General features: G+C 38.9%; 1 protein-coding gene across 6 annotated transcripts in view; it reads left to right on the top strand.

The window, feature by feature from the left end:
• The window catches only part of GALNTL6 (polypeptide N-acetylgalactosaminyltransferase like 6), a gene marked incomplete at its 3' end in the record, with an annotated part of 1,719,480 nt that overhangs the window by 1,025,625 nt on the left and 678,182 nt on the right, over positions 1-15,673 (top strand). For all 6 annotated transcript variants that reach the window (XM_082402133.1, XM_082402132.1, XM_082402128.1 and 3 more), the window contains one exon: positions 9,164-9,302. In XM_082402133.1, the coding sequence (XP_082258259.1) occupies positions 9,164-9,302 (139 nt within the window). The remainder of the gene's footprint in view (positions 1-9,163; positions 9,303-15,673) is intronic.

Genomic DNA, 15,673 nt, shown 5'->3' on the forward strand with positions numbered 1-15,673 from the left:
ATCTGTGTCACATCTTCTTTATCCATTCACCTGTCGATGGACACTTAGCTTGCTTCCATGTGCTGGCTAGGGTACATAGTGCTGCAGTGAACATAGTGGTACATGACTCTTTTTAAATTATGGTTTTCTCAGGGTATATGCCCAGTAGTGGGATTGCTGGGTCATATGGTAGTTCTATTTTTAAGTTTTTAAGGAACCTCCATACTGTTCTCCATAGTGGCTGTATCAATTTACATTCCCACAAACAGTGCAAGAGGGTTCCCTTTTCTCCACACCCTCTCTAGCATTTATTGTTTGTAGATTTTTTGATGATGGCCATTCTGACCAGTGTGAGGTGATACCTCATTGTAGTTTTGATTTGCATTTCTCTAATGATTAGTGATGTTGAGCATCCTTTCACGTGTTTGTTGGCAATCTGTATATCTTCTTTGGAGAAATGTCTATTAGGTCTTCTGCCCATTTTTAGATTGAGTTGTTTTTTTGATATTGAGCTGCATGAGTTGCTTGTATGTTTTGGAGATTAATCCTTTGTCTTTTGCTTCATTTGCAAATATTTTCTCCCTTTCTGAGGGTTGTCTTTTCGTCTTGTTTATGGTTTCCTTTTCTGTGCCAAAGCTTTTAAGTTTCATTAGGTCCCATTTGTTTATTTTTGTTTTTATTTCCATTTCTCTAGGAGGTGGGTCAAAAAGGATCTTGCTGTGATTTATGTCATAGCGTGTTTGGCCTATGTTGTCCTCTAAGAGTTTGATAGTGTCTGGCCTTACATTTAGGTCTTTAATCCATTTTGAGTTTATTTTATGTGTATGGTGTTAGGGAGTGTTCTAATTTCATTCTTTTACATGTAGCTCTCCAGTTTTCCAAGAACCACTTATTGAAGAGGCTGTCTTTTCTCCATTGTATATTCTTGCCTCCTTTTTCAAAGATAAGGTGACGATATGTGCATAGGTTTGTCTCTGGGCTTTCTATCCTGTTCCATTGATCTATATTTCTGTTTTTGTGCCAGTAGCATACTGTTTTGATTACTGTAGTTTTGTAGTACAGTCTGAAGTCCGGAAGCCTGATTCCTCCAGCTCCATTTTTCTTTCTCAAGATTTCTTTGGATGTTCAGGGTTTTTTCTGTTTCCATACAAATTGTGAAATTTCTTGTTCTATTTCTGTGAAAACTGCCATTGGTAATGTGATAGGGATTGCACTGAAGCTGTAGATTGCTTTGGGTAGTATAGGCATTTTCACTTTGTTGATTCTTCCAATCCAAGAACAGGGTATATTTCTCCATCTGTTTGTGTCATCTTTGATTTATTTCATCAGTGTCTTATAGGTTTCTGCATACAGCTCTTCTGTCTCCTTAGGTAGGTTTATTCCTAGGTATTTTGTTCTTTTTGTTGCAGTGGTTAATGGGAGTGTTTCCTTAGTTTCTCTTTAATATTTTTCATCGTTACCATATAGGAATGCAAGAGATTTCTGTGCATTAATTTTGTATCCTGCTACTTTACCAAATTCATTGATTAGCTCTAGTAGTTTTCTGGTAGCATCTTTAGGATTCTTTATGTATAGTATCATGTCATCTGCAAACAGTGACAGCTTTACTTCTTCTTTTCCAATTTGAATTCCTTTTATTTCTTTCTCTTTTCTGATTGCTATGGCTAAAACTTCCAAAACTATGATGAATAATAGTGGTGAGAGTGGACAACCTTCTCTTGTTCCTGATCTTAGTGGAAATGGTTTCAGTTTTTCACCATTGAGAACGATGTTGGCTGTGGGTTTGTCATATATGACCTTTATTATGTTGAGGTAAGTTCCGTCTGTGCCTACTTTCTGGAGAGTTTTTATCATAAATGGGTGTTGAATCGTGTCAAAAGCTTTTTCGACATCTATTGAGATCATATGGTTTTTCTCCTTCAATTTATTAATATGGTTTATCACATTGATTGATTTGCGTATATTGAAGAATCCTTGCATCCCTGGGATAAACCCCACTTGATCATGGTGTATGATCCTGTTAATGTGCTGTTGGATTCTGTTTGCTAGTACTTTGTTGAGGATTTTTGCATCTATGTTCATCAGTGATATTGGCCTGTAGTTTTCTTTCTCTGTGACATCTTTGTCTGGTTTTGGTATCAGGGTGACGGTGGCCTTGTAGAATGAGTTTTGGAGTGTTCCTCCCTCTGCTATATTTTGGAAGAGTTTGAGGAGGATAGGTGTTAACTCTTCTGTAAATGTTTGATAGAATTCGCCTGTGAAGCCATCTGGTCCTGGGCTTTTGTTTGTTAGAACATTTTTAATCACAGTTTCAATTTCAGTGCTTGTGATTGGTCTGTTTACATTTTCTGTTACTTCCTGGTCATTCTCAGAAGGTTATGCTTTTCTAAGAATTTGTCCTTTTCTTCCAGGTTGTCCATATTATTGGAGTATAGTTGCTTGTAGTAATCACTTATGATCCTTTGTATTTCTGCAGTATCAGTTGTTACTTGTCCTTTTTCATTTCTAATTCTGTTGATTTGAGTCTTCTCCCTTTTTTTCTTGATGAGTCTGGCTAATGGTGTATCAATTTTTTCTTCTGAAAGAAACAGCATTTAGTTTTATTGATCTTTGCTATTGTTTCCTCCATTTCTTTTTCATTTACTTCTGCTCCGATCTTTATGATTTGTTTCCTTTGGCTAACTTTGGGGCGTTTTTTTGTTCTTCTTTCTCTAATTGCTTTAGGTGTAAAGTTAGGTTGTTTATTTGAGATTTTTCTAGTCTCTTGAGGTAGGATGGTATTGCTATAAACTTTCCTCTCAGAACTACTTTTGCTGAATCCCATAGGTTTTGGGTCATCATGTTTTCATTGTCATTAGTTTCTAAGTATTTTTTGATTTCTTCTTTGATTTCTTCAGTGATCTCTTGGTTATTTAGCAGCGTATTGTTTAGCCTCCCTGTGTTTGTATTTTTTACAGGTTTTTTTTTTTTACTGTAACTGATATCTAGTCTCATAGTGTTGTGGTCGGAAAAGATATTTGATGTGATTTCAATTTTCTTAAATTACCAAAGCTTGATTTGTGACCCAAGATATGATCTATCCTGGAGAATGTTCCACGAGCACTTGAGAAGAAAGTGTATTCTGTTGTTTTTGGATGGAATGTCCTATAAATATCAATTAAGTCCATCTTGTTTAATGTGTCATTTAAAGCTTGTGTTTCCTTATTTATTTTCATTTTGGATGATCTGTCCATTGGTGAAAGTGGGGTGTTAAAGTCCCCTACTATGATTGTGTTACTGTCGATTTCCCCTTTTATGGCTGCTAGCATTTGCCTTATGTACTGAGGTGCTCCTATGTTGGGGGCATAAATATTTACAATTGTTATATCTTCTTCTTGGATTGTTCCCTTGATCATTACGTAGTGTCCTTCTTTGTCTCTTGTAACATTCTTTATTTTAAAGTCTATTTTGTCTGATATGAGAATTGCTACTCCAGCTTTCTTTTGATTTCCATTTGCATGGAATATCTTTTTCCATCCCCTCACTTTCAGTCTGTATGTGTCTCTAGGTCTGAAGTGGGTCTCTTGTAGACAGCCTAGATACAGGTCTTGTTTTTGTATCCATTCAGCCCGTCTCTGTCTTTTGGTTGGAGCATTTAATCCATTTACATTTAAGGTAATTATCGATATGTATGTTCCTATTACCATTTTCTTAATTGTTTTGGGTTTGTTCTTGTAGGTCTTTTCCTTCTCTTGTGTTTCCTGCCTAGAGAAGTTCCTTTAGCATTTGTCGTAAAGTTGGTTTGGTGGTGCCGAAGTGTCTTACCTTTTTCTTGTCTGTAAAGGTTTTAATTTCTCTGTCAGAACTGAATGAGATCCTTGCTGGGTAGAGTAATCTTGGTTGTAGGTTCTTCCGTTTTATCACTTTAAATATGTCCTGCCACTCCCTTCTGGCTTGCAGAGTTTCTGCTGAATGATCAGCTGTTAACCTTATAGGGTTTCCCTTGTATGTTTGTTGTTTTTCCCTTGCTGCTTTTAATATTTTTTCTTTGTATTTAATTTTTGATAGTTTGATTAATATGTGTCTTGGCGTGTTTCTTCTTGGATTTGTCCTGTATGGGACTCTGTGTGCTTCCTGGAGTTGATTGACTATTTCTTTTCCCATATTAGGGAAGTTTTCAACTATAATCTCTTCAAATATTTTCTCAGTCCCTTTCTTTTTCTCTTCTTCTTCTGGGACCCTTATAATTTGAATGTTGGTGCGATTAATGTTGTCCCAGAGGTCTCTGCTACTGTCCTCAATTCTTTTCATTCTTTTTTTCTTTATTCTGCTCTGAGGTAGTTATTTCCACTATTTTATCTTCCAGGTCACTTATCCCTTCTTCTGCCTCAGTTATTCTGTTATTGATTCCTTCTAGAGAATTTTAAATTTCATTTATTGTGTTGTTCATCATTGTTTGTTTGCTCTTTAGTTCTTCTAGGTCCTTGTTAAACGTTTCTTGTATTTTCTCTATTCTTTTTATGAGATTTTGAATCATCTTTACTATCAGTACTCTGAATTCTTTTTCTTGTAGACTGCCTATTTCCTCTACGCTTGTTTGGTCTGGTGGCTTTTTACTTTGCTCCTTCATCTGCTGCATATTTCTCTGTCTTCTCATTTTGCTTAACTTACTGTTTTTGGGGTTTCCTTTTTGCAGGCTGCAGGTTCATAGTTCCCATTGTTTTTGATGTCTGCCCCCAGTGGGTATGGTTGGTTCAGTGGGTTGTGTAGGCTCCCTGGTGGAGGGGACTGGTGCCTTTGTTCTGGTGGATGAGACTGGATCTTGTCTTTCTGGTGGGCAAGACCACGTCCAGTGGTGTGTTTTGGGGTGTCTGTGACCTTACTATGATTTTAGGCAGCCTGTCTGCTAATGGGTGGGGTTGTGTTCCTATCTTGCTAGTTGTTTGGCATGTGGTGTCCAGCACTGGAGCTCGCTGGTCATTGATTGGAGCTGGATGTTAGTGTTGAGATGGAGCTCTCTGGGAGAGCTCTCACCAATTGATATTACATAGGGTCAGGAGGTCTCTGGTGGTCCAATGTTGTGCACTCAGTTCTCCTACCTCAGAGGCTGAGGCCTGACACACAGATGGAGTACCAAGACCCTGTCAGCCACACAGCTCAGAAGAAAAGGGAGAAAAAAAAAGCAAGAAGTAATAAAAAATAAAATAAAAAATTTATTAAAATAAAAAAAATTATTAAAATCAAAAACTTTAAAAAGTAATTTAAAAAATGAAGAGTGCAACCACACCAATAAACAAATCCACCAGTGATAACAAGCATTAAAAAGTAAACTAAGATAAACATAAAACCAGAAACAAATTAGATGCAGAAAGCAAACCCCAAGACTACAGTTGCTCCCAAAGTCCACCCCCTCAATTTTGGGATGATTCTTTGTTATTCAGGTATTCCACAGATGCAGGGTACATCAAGTTGATTGTGGAGATTTAATCCACTGCTCCTGAGGCTGCTGGGAGAGATTTCCCTTTCTCTGCTTTGTTCACACAGCTCTTGGAGTTCAGCTTTGGATTTGGACCCGCCTCTGCGTGTAGGTCGCCTGAGGGCGTCTGTTCTTCGCTCAGACAGGACGGGGTTAAAGGGGCAGCTGCTTCGGGGGCTCTGGCTCACTCAGGCCGGGGGAAGGGAGGGGTACGGATGTGGGGCGAGCCTGCAGCGGCAGAGGCCAGTGTGACGTTGCACCAGCCTGAGGCGCGCCGTGCGTTCTCCCGGGGAAGTTGTCCCTGGATCACGGGACCCTGGCAGTGGCGGGCTGCACAGGCTCCCGGGAGGGGTGGTGTGGAGAGTGACCTGTGCTGCACACAGGCTTCTTGGTGGCGGCAGCAGCAGCCTTAGTGTCTCACGCCCGTCTCTGGGGTCCATGCTGATAGCCGTGGTTTGTGCCCGTATCTTTTGCTCGTTTAGGCGGTGCTCTCAATCCCCTCTCCTCGTGCACCCTGAAACAGTGGTCTCTTGCCTCTTAGGCAGTTCCAGGCTTTTTCCTGGACCTCCCTCCTGGCTAGCTGTGGTGCACTAGCCCCCTTCAGGCTGTGTTCACGCCGCCAACCCCAGTCCTTTCCTTGGGATTTGACCTCAGAAGCCCGAGTTTCAGCTCCCAGACCCCACCCGCCCCGGCGGGTGAGCAGACGAGCCTCTCGGGCTGGTGAGTGCTGCTCGGCGCCGAGCCTCTGTGCAGGAATCTCTCCGCTTTGCCCTCCGCACCCCTGTGGCTGCGCTCTCCTCCGTGGCTCCGAAGCTTCCCCCCTCTGCCACCCACAGTCTCCACCCGCGAATGGGCTTCCTAGTGTATGGAAACTTTTCCTCCTTCACAGCTCCCTCCCAGTGCAGGTGCAGGTCCCATCTCTATTCTTTTGTCTCTGTTTTTTTCTTTTTTCTTTTGCCCTACCCAGGTACGTGGGGAGTTTCTTGCATTTTGGGAAGTCTGAGGTCTTCTGCCAGCGTTCGGTAGCTGTTCTGTAGGAGTTGTTTCACTTGTAGTTGTATTTTTGATGTATTTGTGGGGAGGAAGGTGATCTCCACGTCTTACTCTTCTGCCATCTTGAAGGTCCTCTCTCAAGGTGCTAGTTTTTATTTTATCTTCTTCAGTGCTTTCTTCAATGCTCTTCCTTTATGTAGATCCAAGTTTCTGACCTATATCATTTATTTCTTTCTAAAGAACTTTTTTAAAAACATTTCTCACAAGGCAGGTCTAATAGGAACAAATTCCGTCAATTTTTGTTTGTCTGAGGTGACCTTATTTCTCCTTCAGTTTTGAAGGTTAGTTTCACAGGGTATGGAGTTCTATGTGGGGAGGTTTTTTCTCTCAATTCTTTAACTATTTCACTCTCTTCTTGCTTACATGGCCTCTGAAGGGAAGTTGTATATAATTCTTATCTTTGTTCCTCTCTAGGTAAGGAGTTTTTCCTCTGTTTTCTTTTGAGATTTTTTCTTTATCTTTGATTTTCTGTCATTTGAAAATGATATTCCTCCGTGTACTGTTTTGGTAATTTGTCCTGCATGGTATTCTCTGAGCTTCTTGGGTCTGTGGTTTGGGGACTGATATTCATTTGGGGAAATTTTTCTGTCAGTGTTTTTTCAAATAGTCTGTTCCTCCCTCTCTTCTCCTTCTGTTGTTCCCATTATGTATATGTTACATCTTTTGTAGTTATCCCATGCCCTTGGATATTCTGCTCTACTTTCTTAAGTTTTCTATTTGCTTTTGGGATTTTGAGGATTCTATTGATAAATCCTCTGGCTCTGAGAATCTTTCCTCATCTGTATCCAGTTCTACTCATAAGCCCATCAGAAGTATTCTTCATTTCTTTTAAGGTGTTTTTTTATCATCTATTTTTGGTTCTTTTTTAGGATTTCCATCTCTCTGCTGACGTTGCCCATCTGTTCTTGCATGTTCTCTACTCATTTGTTAGGACCCTTAGTATATTAACCACAGTTGTTTAAAATTCCTGGTCTGATAATTCTTACATCCCTGCTATGTCTGATTCTGATGCTTGCTCCGTCTCTGCCGTCTCTTCAAATTGTGATTTTGCCTTCTGGCATGCCTTGTGATTTTTTCCTTGATAGCTGGACATGATGAACCAGATGAAAGAAATTGCTGGAAATAAGCCTTTCATGATGTGGTGTAGAGGTGTGGTGGGAGGGGAGTGCCCACAGTCTCGTGATTGGATCTGTCTTCTAGTGACCCTGGGCTTCTGAACTGTGAATTTTGCAGCAGTTTCTTAAGATTTTTCTCCGCACTTGGGTAGAATGGTTAGAGCCGGCTAGAGTCAGGAATTTCCCTTCTCTTGGGTCAATTTGGCTCTACAGGATACACCAGAGCAGGTGGGGCTCTGGTTAACTAGTTTCCCCTGAGGGCAGGCCTTATTGAGAACACCGGAGTGCTCTGACATATTTCACAATGGTTCCTTCTCTCCTCCTCCTGCCAGAAGCTCGAGAGAATTTTTCTTCAGTACTTACGCTGGGAACTTGGTTGAGCTCCCAGAGATAAATCTCAATAAAATTGGAGCCTCTCTATGACTGGGTCCTCCCAGAAGGTTTTTACTTCTCTGACTTGTCTGCTCGGAGCCCCCAGCAATTTGTCAATTACAGTTCAGGTTTTCCTACCCTGGCACTGGTTCCTGGTGTTTCCACTCATGAGCCCCTGCTCTGGTAAGCCTGAGCTCCTGTACTCCGCCATCTGTCACTGTTGCCCTGTGTCCTCTCCTGTCTTCCGGAACCAAGAAGAGCTGTTGGTTTTTTCAGTCTGTTCAGCTTTGTATTGGTTGTCAAGACAGAGTGCAAACTTCCAACTCCTTACCTGCAGAACCAGAAAACAGAAGACTTAAATTAGATTTAAATAAAAGAAACCTCCAAAATATTTACAATGTACGTAATTAAGAAAGCTTTAGCAAACATAATATGTAAATTGCTCTTAAAAGAAACTGTTTTTTAGAATCTCCGAACAATCATTTTACAATGTAAGAAATACAAATGATAAATGTATGTAAAATTAATTTTATTATTAGTCAAGAGAAGGCAAATGTGTGACTAATATATATTTTTACCAGTAAATTTCAAAATAGTATCTAATGCTTCTGGGGATGTGTGAAAACTATTTACTCACTCTAAAGGTAGTCTGGCATTTTTATTTGTAAAATAATATTTACACCCCACTGCTGCTTCCAAGTATACCTAACCAGGAATATTAAGCAAATATGTTTATTTTAACATTGTTTCTAATATGTAAAATTGGAAATAACTTAAAAATATATCTTCAGCAGAATAGTGTAAATTGGGATGCAATGAAATAATATCAACTAGCAGAACTCAATGAAATGATGGCTTTTATACAGTTATGTTGGAGAAAATCAAATTATAAGGCAGTATGTATATTAGAATCTGTATACAAATGTTAGCAAACATGCACATAAACTCTTAGCAGTGGTTTTCTCTGAGAGATAAGATTATACTTTTTACTTCTGTGTTGCTTGCTTTTTATCATGAGTGTCTCTCTAAATAAAATAAAATAATATAATAAAATCTTGCTGCTAGAGCTTTCTTTGGAGCATAGTAACAGGCAACTAAAGAAACACACGCATTCATGTCTTACTATCGGTTCTAGAAGATGAAATGGTTTTTACACAGACAATAATCCGTTTTTCTCTTCTCCTGCTAGGGAAAGGTGAACATGGGAAACCTTACCCCCTCACTGAAGAGGACCACGATGACTCAGCTTACAGGGAAAATGGTTTCAATATTTTTGTCAGCAACAACATTGCTCTAGAGAGGTCCCTGCCAGATATCCGCCACGCAAAGTGAGTATCAGCTCACCTCTGTGCAGAGTGGTTTTTCTTTTTGTCTATTTTGATTCATATGGTTGATGTACATCATGGTGAGATACACAATGAAAAACTTTGCCCTATTAATTTTATAGAAGCTGTTTATACTCTATAATCATATATATTTTTTGTTTTTTGTTTTTTTTTTGAAGTATAGTTGATTTACAATGTTGTGTTAGTTTCAGATGTACAGCAAAGTGGTTCAGTTTTATATGTTTGTGTATATATGTATATAATGTGTGTGTGTGTGTGTGTGTGTGTGTGTGTGTGTGTATTCTTTTTCAGATTCTTTTCCCTAAAGAAACTTAATGGTTACCAAAGGGGAAAGATGGGGGGCGGATAAATTAGGAGTTTGGGATATATACTCTACTATATATAAAATAAGTAACCAACATAATCTTAAATACTTCTTATTTAAATTGAAATAACCTTTAAAATTCCAAAAGAGTCACTGTCGACTCTCAAAAACTTAATATCCATTTTCATTATTGAGTTGGCGGTATGATCTCCATTTAAACCGAAATGCTTTCAGATGACATCCATAACCTTGCATTTGATCATGTACATTATGAAGCTCACGTTTTTCTCCGGTAATTAGTGCTGTCAGAACTGTCTACATGTGCGTGCCTTCGACCGACTGCCACCTCGGCCATATCAGTGCCATTGTTGTTACGTTTTCTTAGAAAGTGCCTAACATGAGTGCATCCATAATCTAAAGGTAATGCTTGGTTGCTCAATTTCCCATCACTTAGGAATTGCTTGTGGCTTGTCAATTCACAGAGGGCTCAGTTTTTACTGAATTGTAGCTAAATGTTATAGTCTGAATGGAAACAAGGAGAATATTACCTGCAGTTGGCTGAAAGCCTTCTTCTCTCTGTCCACCGCTGTCTACTCCTAACATTGCTTAATGTACTTTTTTTTCTAGTCTGTTATGGTTTTCTTATTAGCATATGCTATGCCAAAAGTATGCCAAGCACATAGAATGTGGGCAGAATTTGAAGTTGTGGCGTTGTCATGCATATTTGATAAATCTATCCAGCTAACAGAGTATATTGACTTTTGCAGTTCATCTTCCTTTAGAATCATTGGTGTGAGAGAAAGAAAATCAGAGAAAATAAAGGGCATAAATGAAACGAGGACTAGAAATCTAAATTAAACCAGTAACATACATTACGTAAATCTCCTTGTGCAAAAATAATTAACCCATTAGGGAAAAACAACTCAGTGCATTGTGGTTTGGAGGACTATTTTTTAGTTGCCATATTGTGTCTTTATAAATTTGGTTTTAAAATATAAAAAAATTACTGGTTTGCTCCTTAGGTTTTACGTGAATTTGCATTTCCCAGTAGTGTTAAGCAAAGAATTAATGTGAAGAAAAAATCCATTTTCCCCTAAGCTGAATGCTTTATATATTGGTCTAGGCCTTCTATCTAGCAAAATTATTCCCATGTCACCTGAAATTATCTACGGTAATTCCCACTGACCGAGAACGTTTCTAGTTATGAGAAATTTTAATACCTAATTGCACACCATCAAAGATGCATTAAATTGCATTGTTGGCATAATAAATATGCTCAGAGCATAATTTCCAACCACCCCACCCCGACATTGCTAATCTTTTCATATGTATTCAAGTGGAAGTATTTGCAGATGAAAACAGTGCAGAAAATCATGGAAGTCGAAAGAAGGCTGATGTTCCTATTCTCCACAGAGAGTATATTTTTAATGTCACTACCACCTTTTGAGAAAAGATAGTCTTAGGCAATAATGGAGACGAAGATGGAAAAATGGAAAGAAAACATTTTGAAAATTTTATCAGAGCTACTAAATTTATAGTATTGGAGGGTATTTTTCTAAATGTTAGGGAAGAAAAACTATGGCTAAAACATGGTGTGTGACCATATTCTTACTTACTTCCTGAGGCTGGATATGTAATAGGACAGACGCTAGTAAAATGATACCAAGAAGAGAACTCAAACAATCTTAACAGAAGATTGGAGAAGCATGCCAGCAGCATGTTAAGTGTGAGATCCCAGGAACGGTCGTTTACTTGGTTAGTCCAGTTTCTGACTCTCAGTAATGCAGGAAGCGAGATGAGATGATGCCTCTGATTTTGTCAGCGTGCCACCTGCGGGAAACCAGAAGCCAAAGAAAGTCTTACAGGGATCCTGCTGTTTAAAGTCCTATGCTTTTGACCTTGGTTGTGCTTCCCAAAATGCAGGCACAGATAATTACAGGAGTATGTAACTCTGTCCTTGAAATTGTAAAAGCAGCTGGACACAGATTCCAGTGTTATCAATTTAACGAGGCTGCAGGTAATTGACCATGGCTTGTTTATATTGACAGAATCTATGGAAGAGAATGCAAAATGTGTGTGACTTTTATAATCAAACGTAACAGTTCTAAGAAACTTTGCATTTGCAGTCAGCCAGTTCCAACTACCGGCTCAGAGTGCCGGGAGAGAGGACTTTATTTTTCTTTGCTTTAGGATTTTGCAGTGGAAAATATCCGGGAATACCATCTTGCAATTTTCCTGAACTTGATCGTTATTCCAAGCCACATCATCGTGGTTCTTACTACACTGCTCTACATGATAGATGACTCTCTGTGTATATGCCCATGCTCTTTACCTCTTCATATTCTCAGAAATGTTCATGGTTCTAGGTGCTTGGACATGCTTAGTGCACAGTTCAGTCCACGGTGAGGAATATTTAGAACATGAATTACTTCAGAAATCCCAATCCAGAGAGCACTTTTATTTGTCTCACTGCTTACTTCTTCACTAGCATAAAAATGAACAGCTTTCTGTTGGCTTTGTTATTTCATTGAATCAGTAATAGATTCCCATTAAGTAGGAAGCATAGATAAAGGAAAGTCAGTTGGCAGGTGTGCAGTAATTTCAATCTATACAGAACAAGATCATTTTTACTTATATCCTAATAATAAATTTTAGTCTTTTAACTTACATTTTGAATTTATTGTGTTTTTTTTCAATTATTTTTAGCATCCCCTTATCTTGTAAATTACATTTTAGTTTTTCATGCCATCTATGCTTTGGTCTTGTCAAATTTTCTACCTTTTCTTCTGTAGTCATAGCCTGACACTTTTGGTTGACTTTTGTACTTTTTTGGAGACATATCTATATGTTGATAGTTTAAATACTCACTGTTTTCTTCAGTTACTCCCTAATTATGTCTATATCCATAGTACCTGGGCTCAATCTCAGAGCACCTGAGTTCAACCTGTCCTTAGAACATCTTATTTTTTCCGTTTTATCTAATGCAATGTCGATAAGAATTTTACTATGAGAGCTTCTGCATGACAAATGTCCAGTCACTGGATATCTGGCTGGCCTGGTTAGTTTTTCCCCACCTGTATTTTGATTGTGCATTTTCTTTGTATTCAGTCACCCATTGGGACGTCACACCTTTGTATGCTGTAGAACATCTTATTTTGACTCTAAAACATGTATTTAGAGTACAAAATACATATAAAATAAGGGGAAAGAAAACCATGGAAGGATGACCTGCATAGAAAAGAAATTCTGATAAACATATGCATGAATATATTGTTAACAAGGTAAAACTAAAGAATAGTTGAGCAAGTATTACTCCCTGGATATGAAGACATGTATCAGCAGTTACCACAAGTACTCCCAAACTGTGCTAGAATTCATGTGTGTAAGAAGAAATTACATTTATGAAAACAGGCAGTGTGTGAGATTAGGACACATAAGAGTCATGAATAATAGGAGAGTTGAGATCAGCTTTGCAGAGAGTTGAGATCAACTTTGCAGAGAATTCAGGTAAATGCATCATTGATGTAAGGTTCATTTTTTGCTCTTAGAAAAGAATCCAGATACCTGTTCATATGCATCCACATTAATTACGATGCACTTATAAGGTGGCTGAGTAGCTGGGATATTTTTGAGTTAAAGTAGTTCTACTCTGAATTGTGGCTTTTCCTTTTCATTTAAATTTTCCTTTTGGTTTAACTTATATTCCCAAGATAAGGAAGTTTTAGCTTCATGCCTTGGCAACAAACAAGATATTGAATTTTAAGAGAAAATTCTGAGAGATCTCATCTCTTGAAAACATTTAGGAGAATTTTGACAACCTCTTGTCATGATAGCATTATGTGATTGCTTTCAGCAGTGTTGCAGAGATATCAGACTAATCTATCACAACCCTGCTCTCTGCGCAATTTCAAAACCAATGGAGAGATTGTCCCAGAAATGGTTTGAAAGTAAAGTATTACCTTTATTATTTATCTATCTATCTATCTATCTATCATCTATCTATCTATTTATTTATTTATGGCTGCATTGGGTCTTTGTTGCTGTGCGCGGGCTTTCTCTAGTTGTGGCGAGCAGGGGCTACTCTTCGTTGCAGTGCACGGGCTTCTCATTGCGGTGGCTTCTCTTGTTGCGGAGCACAGGTTCTAGGCGTGCGAGCTTCAGTAGTTGTGTTACATGGGCTCAGTAGTTGTGGCTCGTGGGTTCTAGAGCTCAGGCTCAGTAGTTGTGGTGTGTGGGCTCAGTAGTTGTGGTGCACGAGCTTAGTTGCTCCGTGGCATGTGGGATCTTCCTGGACCAGCACTCGAACCCGTGTCCCCTGCATTGGCTGGCGGATTCCTAACCACTGCGCCACCAGGGAAGCCCCTACCTTTATCACTGATCAGAGTCTGTTGGTGGGCGTGGTTTAGACCTGGGCCAAGCGTGATTCCTAATATCAAACTGCAGAAGGAGGCGCGTTCAGCCTTCCAGTCACAGACATTGCCGACAACCAAAGGACAGTTGTAGAACTTCGGGCATGGAGGGCAGAGGGAGATGTCTGGTCTCTGCACGCAAGTGGGTTCCCGTGCACAAAACTGAAGCAGAAGTTGAGCCAAGCATGATAAACTCTGTAACTCCAACTCAGCAGTCATGTGTCTTTCCTTCTCCTGGAAGGGATGTCTGGGAGGATGAATGGAGAGAGGGTGGGGTGTTAGCATAACGGCTGCCCTTCCACACGGGACCATCTGTGGAGGAAAAGGACCTCCTCCCTGGATGAATAGGGCACAGTATCTACTTTGTATACAAGGAGAAAGGCAAATTCTCGATATACACAGATTTGGAGTAATTTTTTTTTTTTCAATTAGACTGTAAGTCTAATCATGTCTTCTGGAAATTATGTTGCATAATAATTATTACAAAGTTAACTTTCCTGACTTGGACCGTGATGCTGAGGCAGGCAGTTGTCATTCTGAATTTCTACTTACCCACTTCACTAAGTCAGGGTGCTACCTTTCTTTATGTCTCTCACAGAGTATTACGATAAATAAGATAGGTGCCAGGTTTACCAGATCAGCTGCACCATGATCTATTCAGTTATTTCTTTTTCTTCTGATGATTCTCCTTCTGATTTCCTTCCTTCTTTTGCATTCATATCATGAGATAAAATATAAAGAGATCAAGTGAACTACAATTCAAAAACATAAATTGTAAAAATGATTAAATTTTGGGAGTCAGTTTTGAGTTTATTAGGAAAAATAATTATGTGTGTCCAATGTATTTTAGTTTAATGTAGTGAATGTGATAGGTTGGTATTTATTTTAATTGTGTGTGAAATAGAAAGTGTGATTTAACTGCTCTGGCTCTGGGCTGTTGAATGTTAGAACTCATCCACAGAAATGTTTGAGGTTAGCCATCCAAAAATGTGCAAGGATTTTCTTAAAATTTCTCAAGTTCAAAGGCTACTCAAAAGCTGGGGAGGCACTGCCTTCCTTTCATGTTTTCATTATGATTTTACTTGTGAAGTTGATGAAGTATCTTTCTTCAACAAGTTCACAAGTCAATTCTGAAGCAAATTAAGCTAAAGGACTTGCGCACTCCAGTCAGGTGGGAATACTGCCGTGGAAGAGGCTGGAAATGTATCCTTTGAATCAAATGCTGCTCCAGCCTAGTGTATATCTCAGTATGACTGAAAAAAGACAAAACAGTTAACTCCTAAGCAGCAGATTGAGGGAGGAATGACCAGGAACAACAGATAGGAAGTAACCTTTCAAAACTGCAGTTGTTTTGAAGAACTGAATAAGTATTTGAGTAATATTTTTTGAAAACCAGCTTATGCAACCTAGTGTAGCCATTAGCACATTAGTCGGTTTCTAAGGGCCATTAAAGAAAAGCCATGATAGAGTAACACCAGAAATATACACAAGTATCTCTTCCATTGGCTAAAGCCTGAAAGACATGGAAGAGTTTTTATCACTATAGCTAAAGATGTATCCCTGTTGAAATGAAAATCCTCCAAGGATAGACAACAGTTCAAGAGTTGTCAGACATCTCATCTTTGGAGTGAATGACAGAT

Source organism: Balaenoptera borealis, assembly GCF_965194805.1.
Source record: "Balaenoptera borealis genome assembly, chromosome: 8".
Classification (NCBI taxonomy): domain Eukaryota; kingdom Metazoa; phylum Chordata; class Mammalia; order Artiodactyla; family Balaenopteridae; genus Balaenoptera; species Balaenoptera borealis.